Below are 14,312 nucleotides of genomic sequence, written 5' to 3'. Positions count from 1 at the left end.
CTGATTGAAGTACAAAATGAAAGTAACCTTTTGTGTTCGAGTACACGTTTTTCTCCAATTCATTTATTTTCCAATTTGATCATTTCCATTTACCTCGGTTGCTCTGCTTCCGGCGGTGTCGGTAAAAATAATTTGGATCCTGACATTTTTAGGCACGAGTCAGACTATAAATAGGATTTTTCCATTTTGTTCAAGTCTTCAGAGATGGACTGGAGTCCTCAGGGCTTAACTTGACGCTCACTGCCCTGGTCAGTTGTGAATCATGATGCTACTTTATATGCCTGTGTGCTGGCTGCATGGGCATGCCATGCTGTGTTGCATTCTCTCAACTACCTGTCTCTTTCAATGACACTCAAGGTTCTGCTAAAGATGGGAATGCTGCTGAAAGGGTCAATTGGCAGAGTGTGGTGGTTCAAGCCTTGTTGCTGATGCTAATGTAAGGGTAAATGCATTGAAACCCAGCACTGTGCAGCATACAATTAACTGCATGCAAGGCATACTGTAGATGTTTGTTGATAGTAAATGTTGTATATTGAGACGAAGGAGAACAGAATACTGTGAGGCCAACTTGTGCAGAAAGAAACAAAAGAGGAATTCTCCTCAACAGAAAAAGTAAATAACATCATATTCAAGTCAAAGGGGAGGGATAAAGAAACACAAACGAGATAGAGAGGTTGGTAAGCCAAAAGCCATTATGATATTGAGCCCGACAGTTTTCAATTGCACGACAAGATGATGAAGTGGGGGCTTTTTCAGAATGGACTCCAATCATTGTTGACGTCTTTTGATATACATCATTTGGAATGAGTCCAGGTCTATAAGGGTCACAGACGCCATAATAATTGGAACACATGGACACACACGCAGACGTCAATGTAGAGAACTGGCCCCGGCAAACCCATATGATATTGCTGTCAATTAAATCTCATAAATCTATGAGGTTGTGTTTGTAGGGGTCAGGAAAGGACAGGAAAAACCTCTTCGGACAGGTGTGGGTAGGGCCATCGTATAGCTCAGTTGGTAGACGGCCCATGTACTGGGGGAGGACCTGGGTTCAAATCAGGCGCTGGACCATGTGTACTTGAATTAAGGCACCCAAAGAAATCTTTTAAAAAATAAAGACATTTGTGGGTAAATTGAACAGTGCAAGACCATTAGTTTTCTATTATACTTAGCTATAGGCATTTGTCCTAGTTAATTGTCATCCTTTCATTACATGGTTGACTAGAGATTGTATATCAACACTACTTATGCAGTGATCAAATACAGTGAATTTCTGAAAATGTACACGTGGCCACAACTCAAACGATTAACCTTCAATCATGTAATGCTAATTACACTTGGTAACACCACAAATATAACACACATGCTCCCCAATTCACAACAGAAGTGATATGATACGTGATATACTCAGTTCTGATTAAGATACCATTTCTCTGTTTCTCTTCCTTCCATAACAATAAAGCAATAATAATAATTACTTGGGTTGAGTAATGCTGGGGAAATAATGCAAACGTTCAGGCTTTCCAGGGAACATTGTCCCATATGGACAGGATTTTTCCAGGCACCTCCACACTGTCCCACATTAGAGAAAACACATCTGTGATAGAGCAGTTCATGTTCCCAGAGGCATGCATGCACCTGAATCCCCAGACACTTTCACACACAAAAACCCTTATGAGTACAACTTTTTACAGTACATTATTACTTTAGCTTTTGTAACATTAAATTAATAAAATAATTAATCAGAAAGGACACCAGCTGGGACTCTACTCTGAGTCATAGCAAAGCAAAGGTCTCAGAGCTGCTTGAGGGCTTACTTAATCTGACAAAGAGAGGAAATGTGTATGTTTACACAGCCTTGGTGGGTAAATATGAGGGTCGTGAAGCATACTATACTGTAAACCACTTACTGACATCATGCACATTTAGTCTTAGGTACATGTAAAGAGAAAACGAGGGAGGGGGATAACGGATGATGAGAGATGTAGAACACCATCAACAATAGTCACTTTTGATGCACGTAATACAGCATACGTAGTGGTGCATTTTTTAGCATCATATCTTAAACTGAATTATGCTCTGCTAGGAGGCTACCAATGATGATTGATCTGTCTCTAGCTATCAATTACAGCAATATATTTCCTTCTCTCTTTCATGTTTACCATTATTACACAATTGCTGTGCTTTGCTGCCTACAGTAACTGAGCATTATTGCATCTATCTGGGATGGTTGTCCTGAGAGTGACATGCACATCATCGCATTAAATCACCTAAAATAATCAGTCATGCCAGCAAATGAGTAAACTGTTGACAGCTGGTCACAGAGCACATGTTTTAGGAGCCAGCTGGAGCTTTCGATAATTTGGCCATTTGCGAGGACAGCTCTCTTAGTTTAAGCTAGATCTACACTAAGTGCTGTCTTACTTTAGTCTATCATTCAAAATGTTTGTTTTTCTTTAAGTTAAAATAAACACTTGTGAATCACTGTTTTGTTTAAAAAATAACATCATATATATCCACTGGGATCAAATAGTTTTCCATATTTTGATAATATGGAGGTATATTTAATAATTGAATTATATGGATAATTATTTTTACTGTTTTTAGCTTGGAAGGAATTTGTCGGAATTTCCCTCTCTCTGAGGAATCAGGTCTTTAGGGATTTTCATTTTAAGATCATGTTTTTTCTTGGAATTGAACAACATCTGGCTAGAAACAACAAATAACCCTTTCAAGATAAATTGTAATTAGTTTCGGCAGCAGAGTCAGGTCATAAATGAAGTCTTTATTATTGGAATAACAGAGTGACTATTCAGTTATTCATAAGAATATTTACTAAAGAACCTTATTAGCTAAAATAGCTAATGGATTCCTTATTTTAGCTCCTACTTTGGTTCATCCCTGTTTATAAACCCACCCGTCCACGAGATAAACATGAGAGCTAATGAAACAAAATTCAATGAATGGCTACTGGCCTGCCATGGAGTGGCTAAAAATACAGGCAGCATTTCCCCTTAATCAGATTGATTAAAGTGCTCCCTGGTTGAAGCCCTCCCCCCGAGCCATCTGGCAGGAGAGCTTTCACTGTATCATTGGGGCGCTGTAAAGACAGCTCACCTAAGCTGCCTGAACACAGGTTAGCATGGTTTCAGTGACAGTTAATGCACGTAAAACTGCTGAATGGGCATTCAGGCATCATATTTTTTTAAATAACCCATATACAGTTGAAATAACTATACATCATGTATATATTTTGCAAAGCCAAAGTAGCAGGAATGGTAAAACCAAGTGCCTTTTATATCACGTGTTCATAACATATCCGCTCATGGATATAATGTAAACAGATTAGAGTTTGATTTTTTCAAAGCAAGTCCCTATACATCGTTACATGAAACAGTGTCATAGCATATTAGTCATAGCCCATTTACTGGTGCTGAACGTGCTGAACATGGTATCGTGACGAGTCCCAATCATTGCAGATAAAACTACAAGCACGCCATTGCTCTATTATCTCATAGTCCTACTTAAACAAGTGCACACTATAGCTGTATCCTTTGGGCCTAAAGCCAATAGACAAAACCTTCATCTTCTCTGCCATTTCTTCACAGTGGGCTTTAGTGAATCACTTCTAAGCATGTGGCTTTGTAACCACAGCAGTTAATGGATTTGTGGCTTCGAATAACGAGACATGTAACAGGAGGTAATGAAGCTTAAGCAGCTAGCTGACTCTTGTTGTCTTGTACTGGATATTGACCACTCACAGTCTCTTTTTCTGGTATTGTCTATGTCATCATCTCTCCTTTGTGGTCTTTTTGAATTGTTGCTTCTCCCTTATGTTGTCATGTCAGTGGCATGGGTCTAGAGATAGTTGGTCTACCATTTAAGTACAGACTAAAACATCTCAACATTTTATGGATAACTATTCAATTCTGTACACATATTTGTGGTCCCCAGAGGATGACACAAATAGATGTAAGTGATCCTCAGACTTCTTCACGAGCAATTCTACGAGGTTGCCATTTTTGGTTTGCAGTGAAATGTTTCAACATTCTATCTATTGACTTTTTTGTAATGGAATTTGCTCACGATACCCATGGTAATAAGTAGTGTGCCTTTCTTACTGTCCTAATGTGCACAATGTAGTGACTGCTTTTTTATCTTATATGTTGGTGTTATGTGTTATGTGTAACGTTGCTGCCTTCTTGGCCAGCTCAGCATTGAAAATGAGATTGTATCTCAATGCTTTTATCTGGTTAAATAAAGGTTAAATAAAAAATAAAAATGGTGGGAGGTTGTATCGCAAAGACGTTGGTGACTTTTTCTGCAGTGCCAGTGAAACATTTCAACAAACACATTTGCATAGTCATGGCTACCAGTCAAACATCTGAACATCAAAAGATCTGGTTAGGTCAGGGTAAAGTAATGTAGGTCAAGTCTGGTCGTAATGCATGACTGTCTTATGACACACATTCCTGAACCAGAAATCTATATAATCAAAAGCCAATGTGAGTGTGAGTGTGTTACTCTACACTGGAGGTGGACACAAAATAATAAAGCGTAATCTAATTCAAAATACGTTAAAACCCAATGCCGGTTGGAGTTGACGTGTTGTCCCTGTAATGCTGGTTTATAGGTTCTGGCTCCATGTTTGTTACTATCCAGTATGTGATCCAAAAGGTAACCATTAATTAAGCAACAAATTAATTGCACAACACATTCAAACAAAAGAATGTTTTATGTTCCACAAAAAAAAAGAAAGGAATGTAATTTCCTCTCAACTCAGTGGCTTTCCCACACTCTTTCATCTATTTCTAGTTTGTTTCTCTTGTTTCCAGTTAGGAGCTCTTCTGTGGTTTGTCCAGACATAGCAGCCATGAAATGAGCATGCAGACTGAAGCTGACCCGGGGCCCTTCCTAGAGCCACCGGGGAGGGTGATAAGCACATGACTGGGCCAAGAAGAAGATTTCTGAAGTCATGTACTGTTTCCAAAAAGTTTTCTCAGTTGGCTTTTTTTAGCAACACTAATCTTGTCTTTAGTCAAGATCATAACCCAGTCAGTGAGTTCATCGAACCATTTCACTTTTCTTCTTATCGTTTTCACATGACTGTATCAATTGGGCTTTTATTGCATAAGCATGAAAGCATCGCGAGTCTTAGATAAGGTTAGCTTTTAGGTCAATAAACACCAGTTTGTATCATTTTATTTGTGATTTAGATAGTTAGGGTGACAATAAAAATGTGTGATTATTATGATTTTAATTGAATGGCTCCTACTGTGAAATAATTGGAAAATACTGTTGGTCTGGCTAACAAAAATGAAAGATCAATTATTCATTTGTAAATAACACACTCACATAAAGTGAATAATTGGAATAGTCTTGTTATCATCTGCCCTGCACCAGACACGTAAACCACGGTTTAGTACACCTCATGGGGAATACTCTCATTACTGGAACCAATGCTGCCGGGTAAATTGTTGGTGGTTGTAGATCTAAATGCAATCAAAATGCTTTGATGGAGGTCTTTACTTGATTATATGTAGCTGTTTAGCCACTGTCACTGCATTCCTGCCAATCTTTACTGGCATATCAGATCAGATAATAAAAGTAAAGTACGATTTTAGTTTAGGGCCAAATGGAAGGAAGAGGGTACATCTCAGTTCAATCCGACCCTCGAGACACTGTTCCTGCCCCAGCCATGTTATGGATGACCACCATAAAGTGGGGATGTTGCTGACAAAAGCCCCTGGGTGCATATCATTCACACCCTGCCGTCAGACTGAAACTGACAGCCTGTATTTCATGCAGTCAATGATTTCCCTGAAGGCAAGGAGAAACTTTATACAGGGATGCATAAGAGAAAGGCATCTTGTTGCATAATTGTATAGCAAACAAACACCTTTTGTGTACATCCTTTTATGTTTGATACGGGTATGTTTCAAGATGTGTTTCTATTCCTGTAAAAAGCATCAACAGTGAGTAATCAAATCTAAGTTGCACCATAATAACTTTGTCCACATATGTCACATGAACGTCAGCATACGCACCAAGAACACTGCAACCTTTTATAGAACAGACCCTTTAAGATAATGACAATTTGTATGCACACTGTGCTGTGTAGCCTGATTACAGCACTCCCTTGGTGTTTAACGGCCAAATCGCAAGACATCCCACTGTGATTTTACCTAGTTTGGCAGTATACCTCTGTATTCGGGGCCTCTTATCTCATCACTTTTCAATCAAATCATTCTCAACAAGAGCGTTTTTATTTTCAAACCAATAAGTGCAAACTCCAAAAGAACCCTGATGTGGGTGCATGGTTCAGGAGGTCTTAACAACTGACCAATGCAGAAGTACAAATATGATAGATTACATAAATGTATGCAGACTATGGTCAGATTACATAAGCAGTTTGAGTCAGTGTTATTGCTGTGCTTTGGTAAATGGAAATTATTCAGAATTGTATTATAATCAAGGAAAATGCATTAGCTTTAAAGACATTCTCAGCTTTAACTGGAAGCATCCCATCAAAAGGAACGATCAAAGCCACATGTATACAGTACAGCACGTTTTGTATAGTAACAGCAGGAACAGCAACATTCAGTAAGATATACGTTTCTGGGCAAAGTCATCATGGTCACCTCAGGGCCACAAAGCTCACTGATTGATTACTGAGATCAAATGTATTAAGTTTGACATATAATAAGCTAATCATACACACAAATACATATGATTTTTAATACAACTCACTCGAGACCTTGGAGTGTCACCTTCAGTCATAAAGAGTTGTATACGTGCAACGTGGTTTTTCTTTCTATGACAAAATTAAGGTAACAATACTTCCTGTTTCATGCCGTTGATCTACACAGTGCTAACGATACAAATCTCCCTCTCCTAACCTTTGAATGCCCCCTGAGCCGAAACATCAATCAGTAGGACTTACGTCTCCGGAGTCAGATAGCAGGTGCTTCTGTAGAGAGCTGGCCTCTCTAACAAACCTCTTCTTAGGCCCGACCCGATCTACCAAGTTGCCCATGGTGACTCTGCGATGACCCTGACGCAATCCGCTGGACAATAATTTCAAACGGTATTTATCCTCGTTCTCTGTGTTCCTCAATCACCTATACAATGCTTTCTTGCTTCCTCTCTTCCTGCTTCGCTGACACACGCACGCAATTGACTTTGCAGAGACACAATTGCACCTCCCCAAACACACACAATCTCCCTCCACGTGTAAATCTGGGTTAGATCAGTTCCGTTTTGAGAAAGTGCTAAAATAGAATGACCTCCAGCGATGGAAGAGAAGGGCAGGAGTAGACTAAAGGAGGGGAGCGGACTTAGAAAGGAGGAAACTGAAGTGGTTTACTCAAAACTTTTAGAGAAACTACAGGAGTCATTTTCCTACTGCTGCTGAATTGAAGTGCTATCCTTCCTCAATCTTTGCTAACATCTTTTAAATAACTCATTGAAAGTCCAATGTGCAAAGAGACCATTTCAAAGATGCATGTCTGCCTCGAAATAAAAACAATGGACAGAAGAACGGACGAGACATGGAGGAGATACTATGATTCCCTATGATGAAGAGCTCTAGTGAAGAGGTCCGCTGCATGAGAAGTACATTTTATGGGGTGATGAGTAGGAGCCACATATGTTGCCGTGTGGTCGCTTGTGAATCAGAGCAGATGGATTTCCAGAAGTGTCTTCAAGTTAGGAACAGTGTATCAGTGTGTATTAGGGGTGTTCCAGGCAAGATAAAAACCTGCATTAAGTCGGAGTCAAGAATTCTCTCCTTCCATCGAGCCAATCAAATGACTCGATCCATTGAGCCAAAGTCATTCATGCCTTCATCCTCACTGATCCCTCTCTCCATCCAGGTCACATTCTGTTCTGCCTCACACAACAGTGTGCCCTGCTAGCAGGACCAGAAGGTCAACCACTCTGTAAAGACTCTGTCATCACTTAAATCTTCCATTTTATGTGTACACCAAATCACAGAGAGTGCCTTCATTGATTATTTCTAGGGATGCTCCGATCGATCGGTCACCGATCGAGATCGGCCGATATTCTGCTCTCTATAAAGGCCGATCGTGAGAGCCGATCACATGACGTAAAATACATGACACTTTTCTCTGAGCGCGGCAAAACAAGCTCGCCAAAATGGCTTCACCGGTCTGGCAGTATTTTAAGGTGTCCGAAAAAGACAGTAAAATAGCGGTATGCTACGTGTGTGAAGCAGAAATCCTGCAGCTCCGCCCGCTGTGACGGACCGGTGAGCGGAGCAAAACACACACTAATTAGAGTTAGACCTAACACACTTAGCTATTTTATCTACCTTTGGAACAAGCTAAACTAGTTAGAAATATGTTTACTCCTTACTGGATCAGTCAGCTGCATGAGATACTGACAGGCTGTCAGGGGAGGGAGAGAGGGGGAGAGAGAGAGGGAGAGAGAGAGAGAGAGAGGAAAAGAGAGCGCTTCCGCTCATTTCTCCCGTGTTATTATCCAAAGTGAATGAAAACTTGAATAATGTAATTCATTTGAATGTAATAATTAAGTTGATTGTTGTTTGTGGAAGCTCCTGTGAATGAGCCCCATTAACTGAGTTTTAAACATCACTTTAAATGGAAGATTTAAAGTGATGTTTAAATCTTCCATTTAGGCCCCGCCCACATGATCGGATCGGCGATCGGTATCGGCCGATACTGATTTCGGCGATCGGCGATCGGAGCATCCCTAATTATTTCATAATGCATCAGCATAGATTTAAACTGCATATGGAGTTATGAAAACAAAGTATCTTTTAAAAAGTATATCTTACAGTAAATGTGAGAGATAAGAGTTACAGTATGAGTGAACTGCATGCAGCGTTTCATTGTGGCTACTGTTTGCTCCCTGAGGTTTGAAATTAACTGCTGACAGGTGTATCAACTATAATAGATGAATGCACACTCTGTATGTGGGGAGGCAGCTGACAGGAGGGATAGAGAAATAAAGCTGAGCCAAGTGCATTTTGAATGGAAACAAATTCACACACACAAACAAAAACAAACACAAACATATTTTAGCTGAGATGATACCACCATTCGAGCAATTCTGTTTTCCTGTGACGCATATATAAAATCACAAATCTGCCTTTCTACTCAAACTATCTCACTTTCTCTTTCATGCTTTCTTATGCAAGAGGTTTTATTTTAATACATTCCCCTAATTGGATAGTCTAAATAGTGTTGAAGCTTTTTCCTTCCTCTTTTCTAGCCTGGCGGGACAGATCTCGGGCATCTCTCATTCTGTCTGGAATTTCCGATAAAAAAAGGCTCTCTAAAAGATTCATAAGCTGCTATGCGGCACATTTCAAAGCAAAAATACTGTGACAATGTATGTGTGTGTGTGGAGCAGGAGTCAGGGCTACGGGGTTTATCGAGTCTCTCTGTGAAAAGATTATCCATACGAGCAGATATTGGCCACAAGAAATTGCAGTAAAAAGGAAAAGGCAGAATATGGCCCCTTGAGCAGATTCTTCAGCTTAATTGTTAAAACACTTTTGAGACATAATATATTCAGTTTAAGGAAGGTTTAAGGAACTTAAATGTTGTACAATGTTTTTTCAAAAGACTCAAAAGAAAGATGACCTTGTTTTGGGAAGAAATGTATGAGCTGAGTTTCCCAGATTCACCATATTATGTATTTTGAGTTGTACAGTTTATGACATTTTTAAGTATCAGGGATTTGTCAAACTAAAGAGTGTATCGAGTGCAAAGGGTGTGGTAGAGAGGTCAATCCAAACCAATGTATTAGGTCAGTATCAGTTCAAATAGAGCACAACAAAATATGTGCTCTCATTCTATTTTCCTGTTGTGGTTTCTGATAGTGAATTTAAATCAGGCTACCATAAAAAACGGTTGTATTATTACCTCCTTGGCCAAAGAAATACAGATTTGAAGATGCTGAAAAGCTAAAACTATATATGTTTGGTAACAGACATTCTACTATTAGAAAACTGGATTAACCACTTAATAAAATGACTCTGAACATAAACTCTACCCAAGCCATTGTATCACCCGGCTACATATTCTTATAAATACATGAACCATGAATTTGCTTGGCTTATACTCAGCATGCTTAAGCACACTTGTATGCTCTGTTAGATAACATGCTTCACATCAAGGTAAATCTGGCTGGAGGCGATGATGGAAAGGTCTCCAGACACAGAGCGTAGAAGAAAATGTCAGTTTTTTACATCTTCTACACTTGAACTAAATAAGGTTGAAAGATGTGAGATGGTAGAACCGAAATGTGATTACTGATGAAAACATAATGTATGGCAACATTGAAAGTGAGATAAAGCTGCAGTTTCATTCCCACACACATTTCTCCAGTTCAAAAATGCAAAAAAGAAAAACAAAGAAATGATTGACAACCATCTGCTCAAAATGCTCATTAGGTACAGAAGAATTGCCAGGAACACATACACAATGTTAAGGCAGACAAACAGGCTTCATACCTATAAAGTATTGGTCAGATCAAATCCTCCTTCTTTGTCTGAATGCAGCTGATTTCATTAGATTTTTTATCTGAAGACGACGGTCTAAACGCCTTAATGGCTGCGGGCAGGACAGACAGTGATATTTTGGCTTGTAAAACTAATTACGTAGAGCAGCCCTGAAGAAAGAAATTCACCTAGCTGGGTCCCATAAAAATCTAATTAAAACTACGATTTTTAAACCAAAAAAATGCTTTTTAACGTGCAGTTACTCTTAGAGTTTCAGTGTATTCTTTTTACATTTGACATCTTTAAGGCAACAATATACTGTTTCCTTTGAGCTATATGGGAACATACATTTTCAAACTACCAGATTCCAGCCATGGCCATATATCTTTCATGCAGCTTAAACAATAAAAAGTTTAAGCCTTTAAAGTGCCATTACAGTTATCAGTGAATGATCACAACGATGAAATATTCATTATGCCCAAAGCCTTTCAACTTAAAATGACAGCCTGAGAGGTGCTACAGCAGATGGGAGAAAGGATGACTAGTTTTCATAAATGAAAACATTGGAATGTAAATCAATAGATATATAATATCTTGACTCATTCTAATTGTTTTATACTGAATAGCACTATCTCCAGGCAACATAGTTTAGTGCACCTTGTTTCCACAGCCTTGTTTAAAATGAGGATTGTTTTAGGTGGGAATATATAAAACACTTTTAATAATGAAATAGGATTACAAATATTTAAAGTTTGTGTTTCAGTATTTAATTGTTTACGATGTATGTACAAAAATATAAAGTGTGTGTGCATGTGCGTGTGCGTGTGTGTGTGTGTGTGTGTGTGTGTGTGTGTGTGTGTGTGTGTGTGTGTGTGTGTGTGTGTGTGTGTGACATTGGATCTGAGAAAGGCACACATAAAAATATATTTTCATTAGAGCCTTCTGCTAATTCTAGTGTCTTGCCTTTAACGTGATTATCCACAGCCTCAGTAGCCCCTCTGGCTCACACACAAAATAGGCTTCTCACATTAGACCCTCATTTTGTTTAAAACTCACACAAGGCTTTCTCTTACCTCTGTCATGTGAATAAGGTAGAACCTCAGTTCTTCAGCGTAATCTGTAAGACAAAACAAAACAGGAAACTTTAATTTTGAGAACCACCCAACTTCATTTACAGCGTTTCATTTGTAACGTGCTTCCTTCAGGGGTCATTGATTTCCAATCAGGATTTCGCTAAAATACTTTTTATTGATGGAAGGCTTTTACTTTAGGTCAGCCCTATTGGCATCCATCCACAATTCACTTAAGTAGCAATCTGCGAGACATGCCTGTGGGTCAGGAGCATAGGTCAGGAGTCAAGATAAATGGTGTTAATCGAGTGACCCCACACACACACACACACACACACACACACACACACACACACACACACACACACACACACACACACACACACACACACACACACACACACACACACACACACACACACACACACACACACACACACACACACACACACACACACACACACACACACACACACACACACACACACACACACACACACACACACACACACACACACACACACACACACACACACACACACACACACACGCTTGTTGTGGCGATGTTTAATGTTTTATATTCAGTGAGTGCTCACACGATTCAACATTTTGACTGACTGATGATCCTTTCTGATGATCAATATCACACTAGGGAGTAGTTTCACCCTGGGATGAGGTTTACAATTATTCATATTCATATTATGTCTGATCCAGTAATGAGAGACCCGACAGTGAAGAATAAACATATTTCTAACTAGTTTAGCTTGTTCCAGAGGTAGATAAAATAGCTAAGTGTGTTAGGTCTAACTCTTAGTGTGTGTTTTGCTCCGCTCACCGGTCCGTCCCAGCGGGTGGAGCTGCAGGATTTCTGCTTCACACACGTTGCATACCGCTATTTTATTGTCATTTTCGGACACCTTAAAATACTGCGTTTTTACTGCGCTGTGTTTTCAAGCCTCAGGTTTGGCATGAAATGCCATATTTGACGAAAGGGGAGCGCAGTTAAAGGATACAAACTGCTAAACGTCTATCCGGATGACCAGCTTGCAGTGTTTGCAACCTGTCAATCACAAGGTAGATACAACCTAAAGCTTACCCTGTTGTATCATATATATTTTTAAAGCTGCCAGTATGTTTCATCAGAAGAACTTTCAGATAGATAAAATCACTCCAGTTGTTTTGTAAAAGAACATTAGGCCTATTCCCATATGCTCAAATCAATTTTACCAACTTGGTAAAAAGTAGTTATTCAAAGTAGTATTTTATATGTCTTAAACCGTGTGTGGAGGGGGTCTCCGAATCATGAATTCCTTCCTCAAATGACTTAATCCAGATTTACTTGGGCCTAGTCCAACAGCATTTAGCTTTCTTTGCCAAAATGTTAAGCCTCTAAGCCTTGGCTCAGATTACTCTGCATAGCAAAGAAGAGTATACTAAAAAACATACATGCACACACTGAAGAGAGGTCCTTTGAAGGTCACTGTCAAATTATTAAATATTTGTGTGATTATTACACTCCCATCCGCCTCAAGCCTCTACCTCTTCACCTACAATGTTGAGAGCAGCCTCCACAGGCAGCTTTCCTGTTATGGTATTTTATGAATGTTTCCATGAGACCTGCATTACACTGCAGAAAGTGTTCATTTTTATAACAGCAGAGGTCACTGTTGGATATATTTCTGTTTACAAAAACTAGCAGACAGAGTGCCGTCTTAAAACATGCTGTAGTGATGCAGGACTTTTAAAATAAATTCATGTTTTAGTCTTAGTCAAAACAATTTCCAAACTTAAAAAAAATACACAATTTCATAAGTGTTCAGAAAAGCCATAATCTAATATGTAGTTCCTTCCTATCACCTGACAGCTTACTGGTGGGTCAAATGTGTATTATTCCAGTAATTCCCTGTTACTCAAATCCACTTCCTGTCCCACTAAAGGACATTTATAACATCAGTAACATTTTACAATACAGTTTTAACAGTCATGTCATTTTTCCACAACTTTGTAGCATTAGCTGACAAAAGGCTTGATAGGGTCGTGTAGATGGGCTGTTTAATGACGTCTGCTTACTCTGTTTAGTACAATGATAAAGTTGGATTGACACATGGTAATTTAGTTTTATCTGTGGTCGATCACTCTCAGTGTTTCCCACGCTCCTCAGGCTAGTATAGGGGTGACACAGGAAGCCCCTGCGTTGAGCTTGTACTCTGTCATTACACACACACACACACACAGACACACGTCAAACACACCCTTGCTGAAACAAACACAATCCCCGGGCGCCTCTTTCCTGAGTGACGCTGCCGAAGCGAAATAACAATGACAGGCAGCAGGGTGGAGATGTGTGTCTGTGTGCGTGTGTGTCGTCTCATGAAACACACACACACACACCCTCACAGAGACACGCAAACCCTTCTGAATCCCCCACCCTGGAGATCTCCGATTGTTTGGGTGAAGGGTGGAGGTCAGAAGTCTCCCAGAGGAGACAGCGATGTCTGCAGGGAGGGCAGACTAGCTCAGGCCATTCTGTGTCAGAGGGCTTTATTATACATTCTAAAATGTCTGTGCTTGAACTTTTACAACATTTTAAATGATAGACTGAGCCAAATGGAAATATACCGTAAATTCATAATGTCCTGAAAATATGTACCTGAAATAATTTAATAAACAATCTTTTTTTCCACAACAGAGACAAAAAACAAAAATGAAAAAAAGTTTTTAAATGTCATCGACAATTTAAAAAGGAAAAT

At 39.4% G+C, this 14,312-nt stretch overlaps 1 protein-coding gene across 11 annotated transcripts in view; it reads right to left on the bottom strand.

The window, feature by feature from the left end:
* rgs3a (regulator of G protein signaling 3a) overlaps positions 1 to 14,312 on the bottom strand; it is a 141,882-nt gene that overhangs the window by 64,885 nt on the left and 62,685 nt on the right. For 10 of the 11 annotated variants that reach the window (XM_079658726.1, XM_079658730.1, XM_079658718.1 and 7 more), the window contains one exon: positions 11,566 to 11,609. In XM_079658726.1, coding sequence (XP_079514852.1) covers positions 11,566 to 11,609 — 44 coding nt within the window. Of the gene's footprint in view, positions 1 to 6,946; positions 7,176 to 11,565; positions 11,610 to 14,312 lie in introns of those variants that run through there. The other variant, XM_079658720.1, reaches the window with a different exon arrangement.

The sequence above is a fragment of the Notothenia rossii genome (assembly GCF_949606895.1).
Source record: "Notothenia rossii genome assembly, chromosome: 11".
Classification (NCBI taxonomy): Eukaryota; Metazoa; Chordata; class Actinopteri; order Perciformes; family Nototheniidae; genus Notothenia; species Notothenia rossii.
Note: the sequence above shows the minus strand (reverse complement) of the source record. Positions and strands in the feature narration are given on the sequence as shown.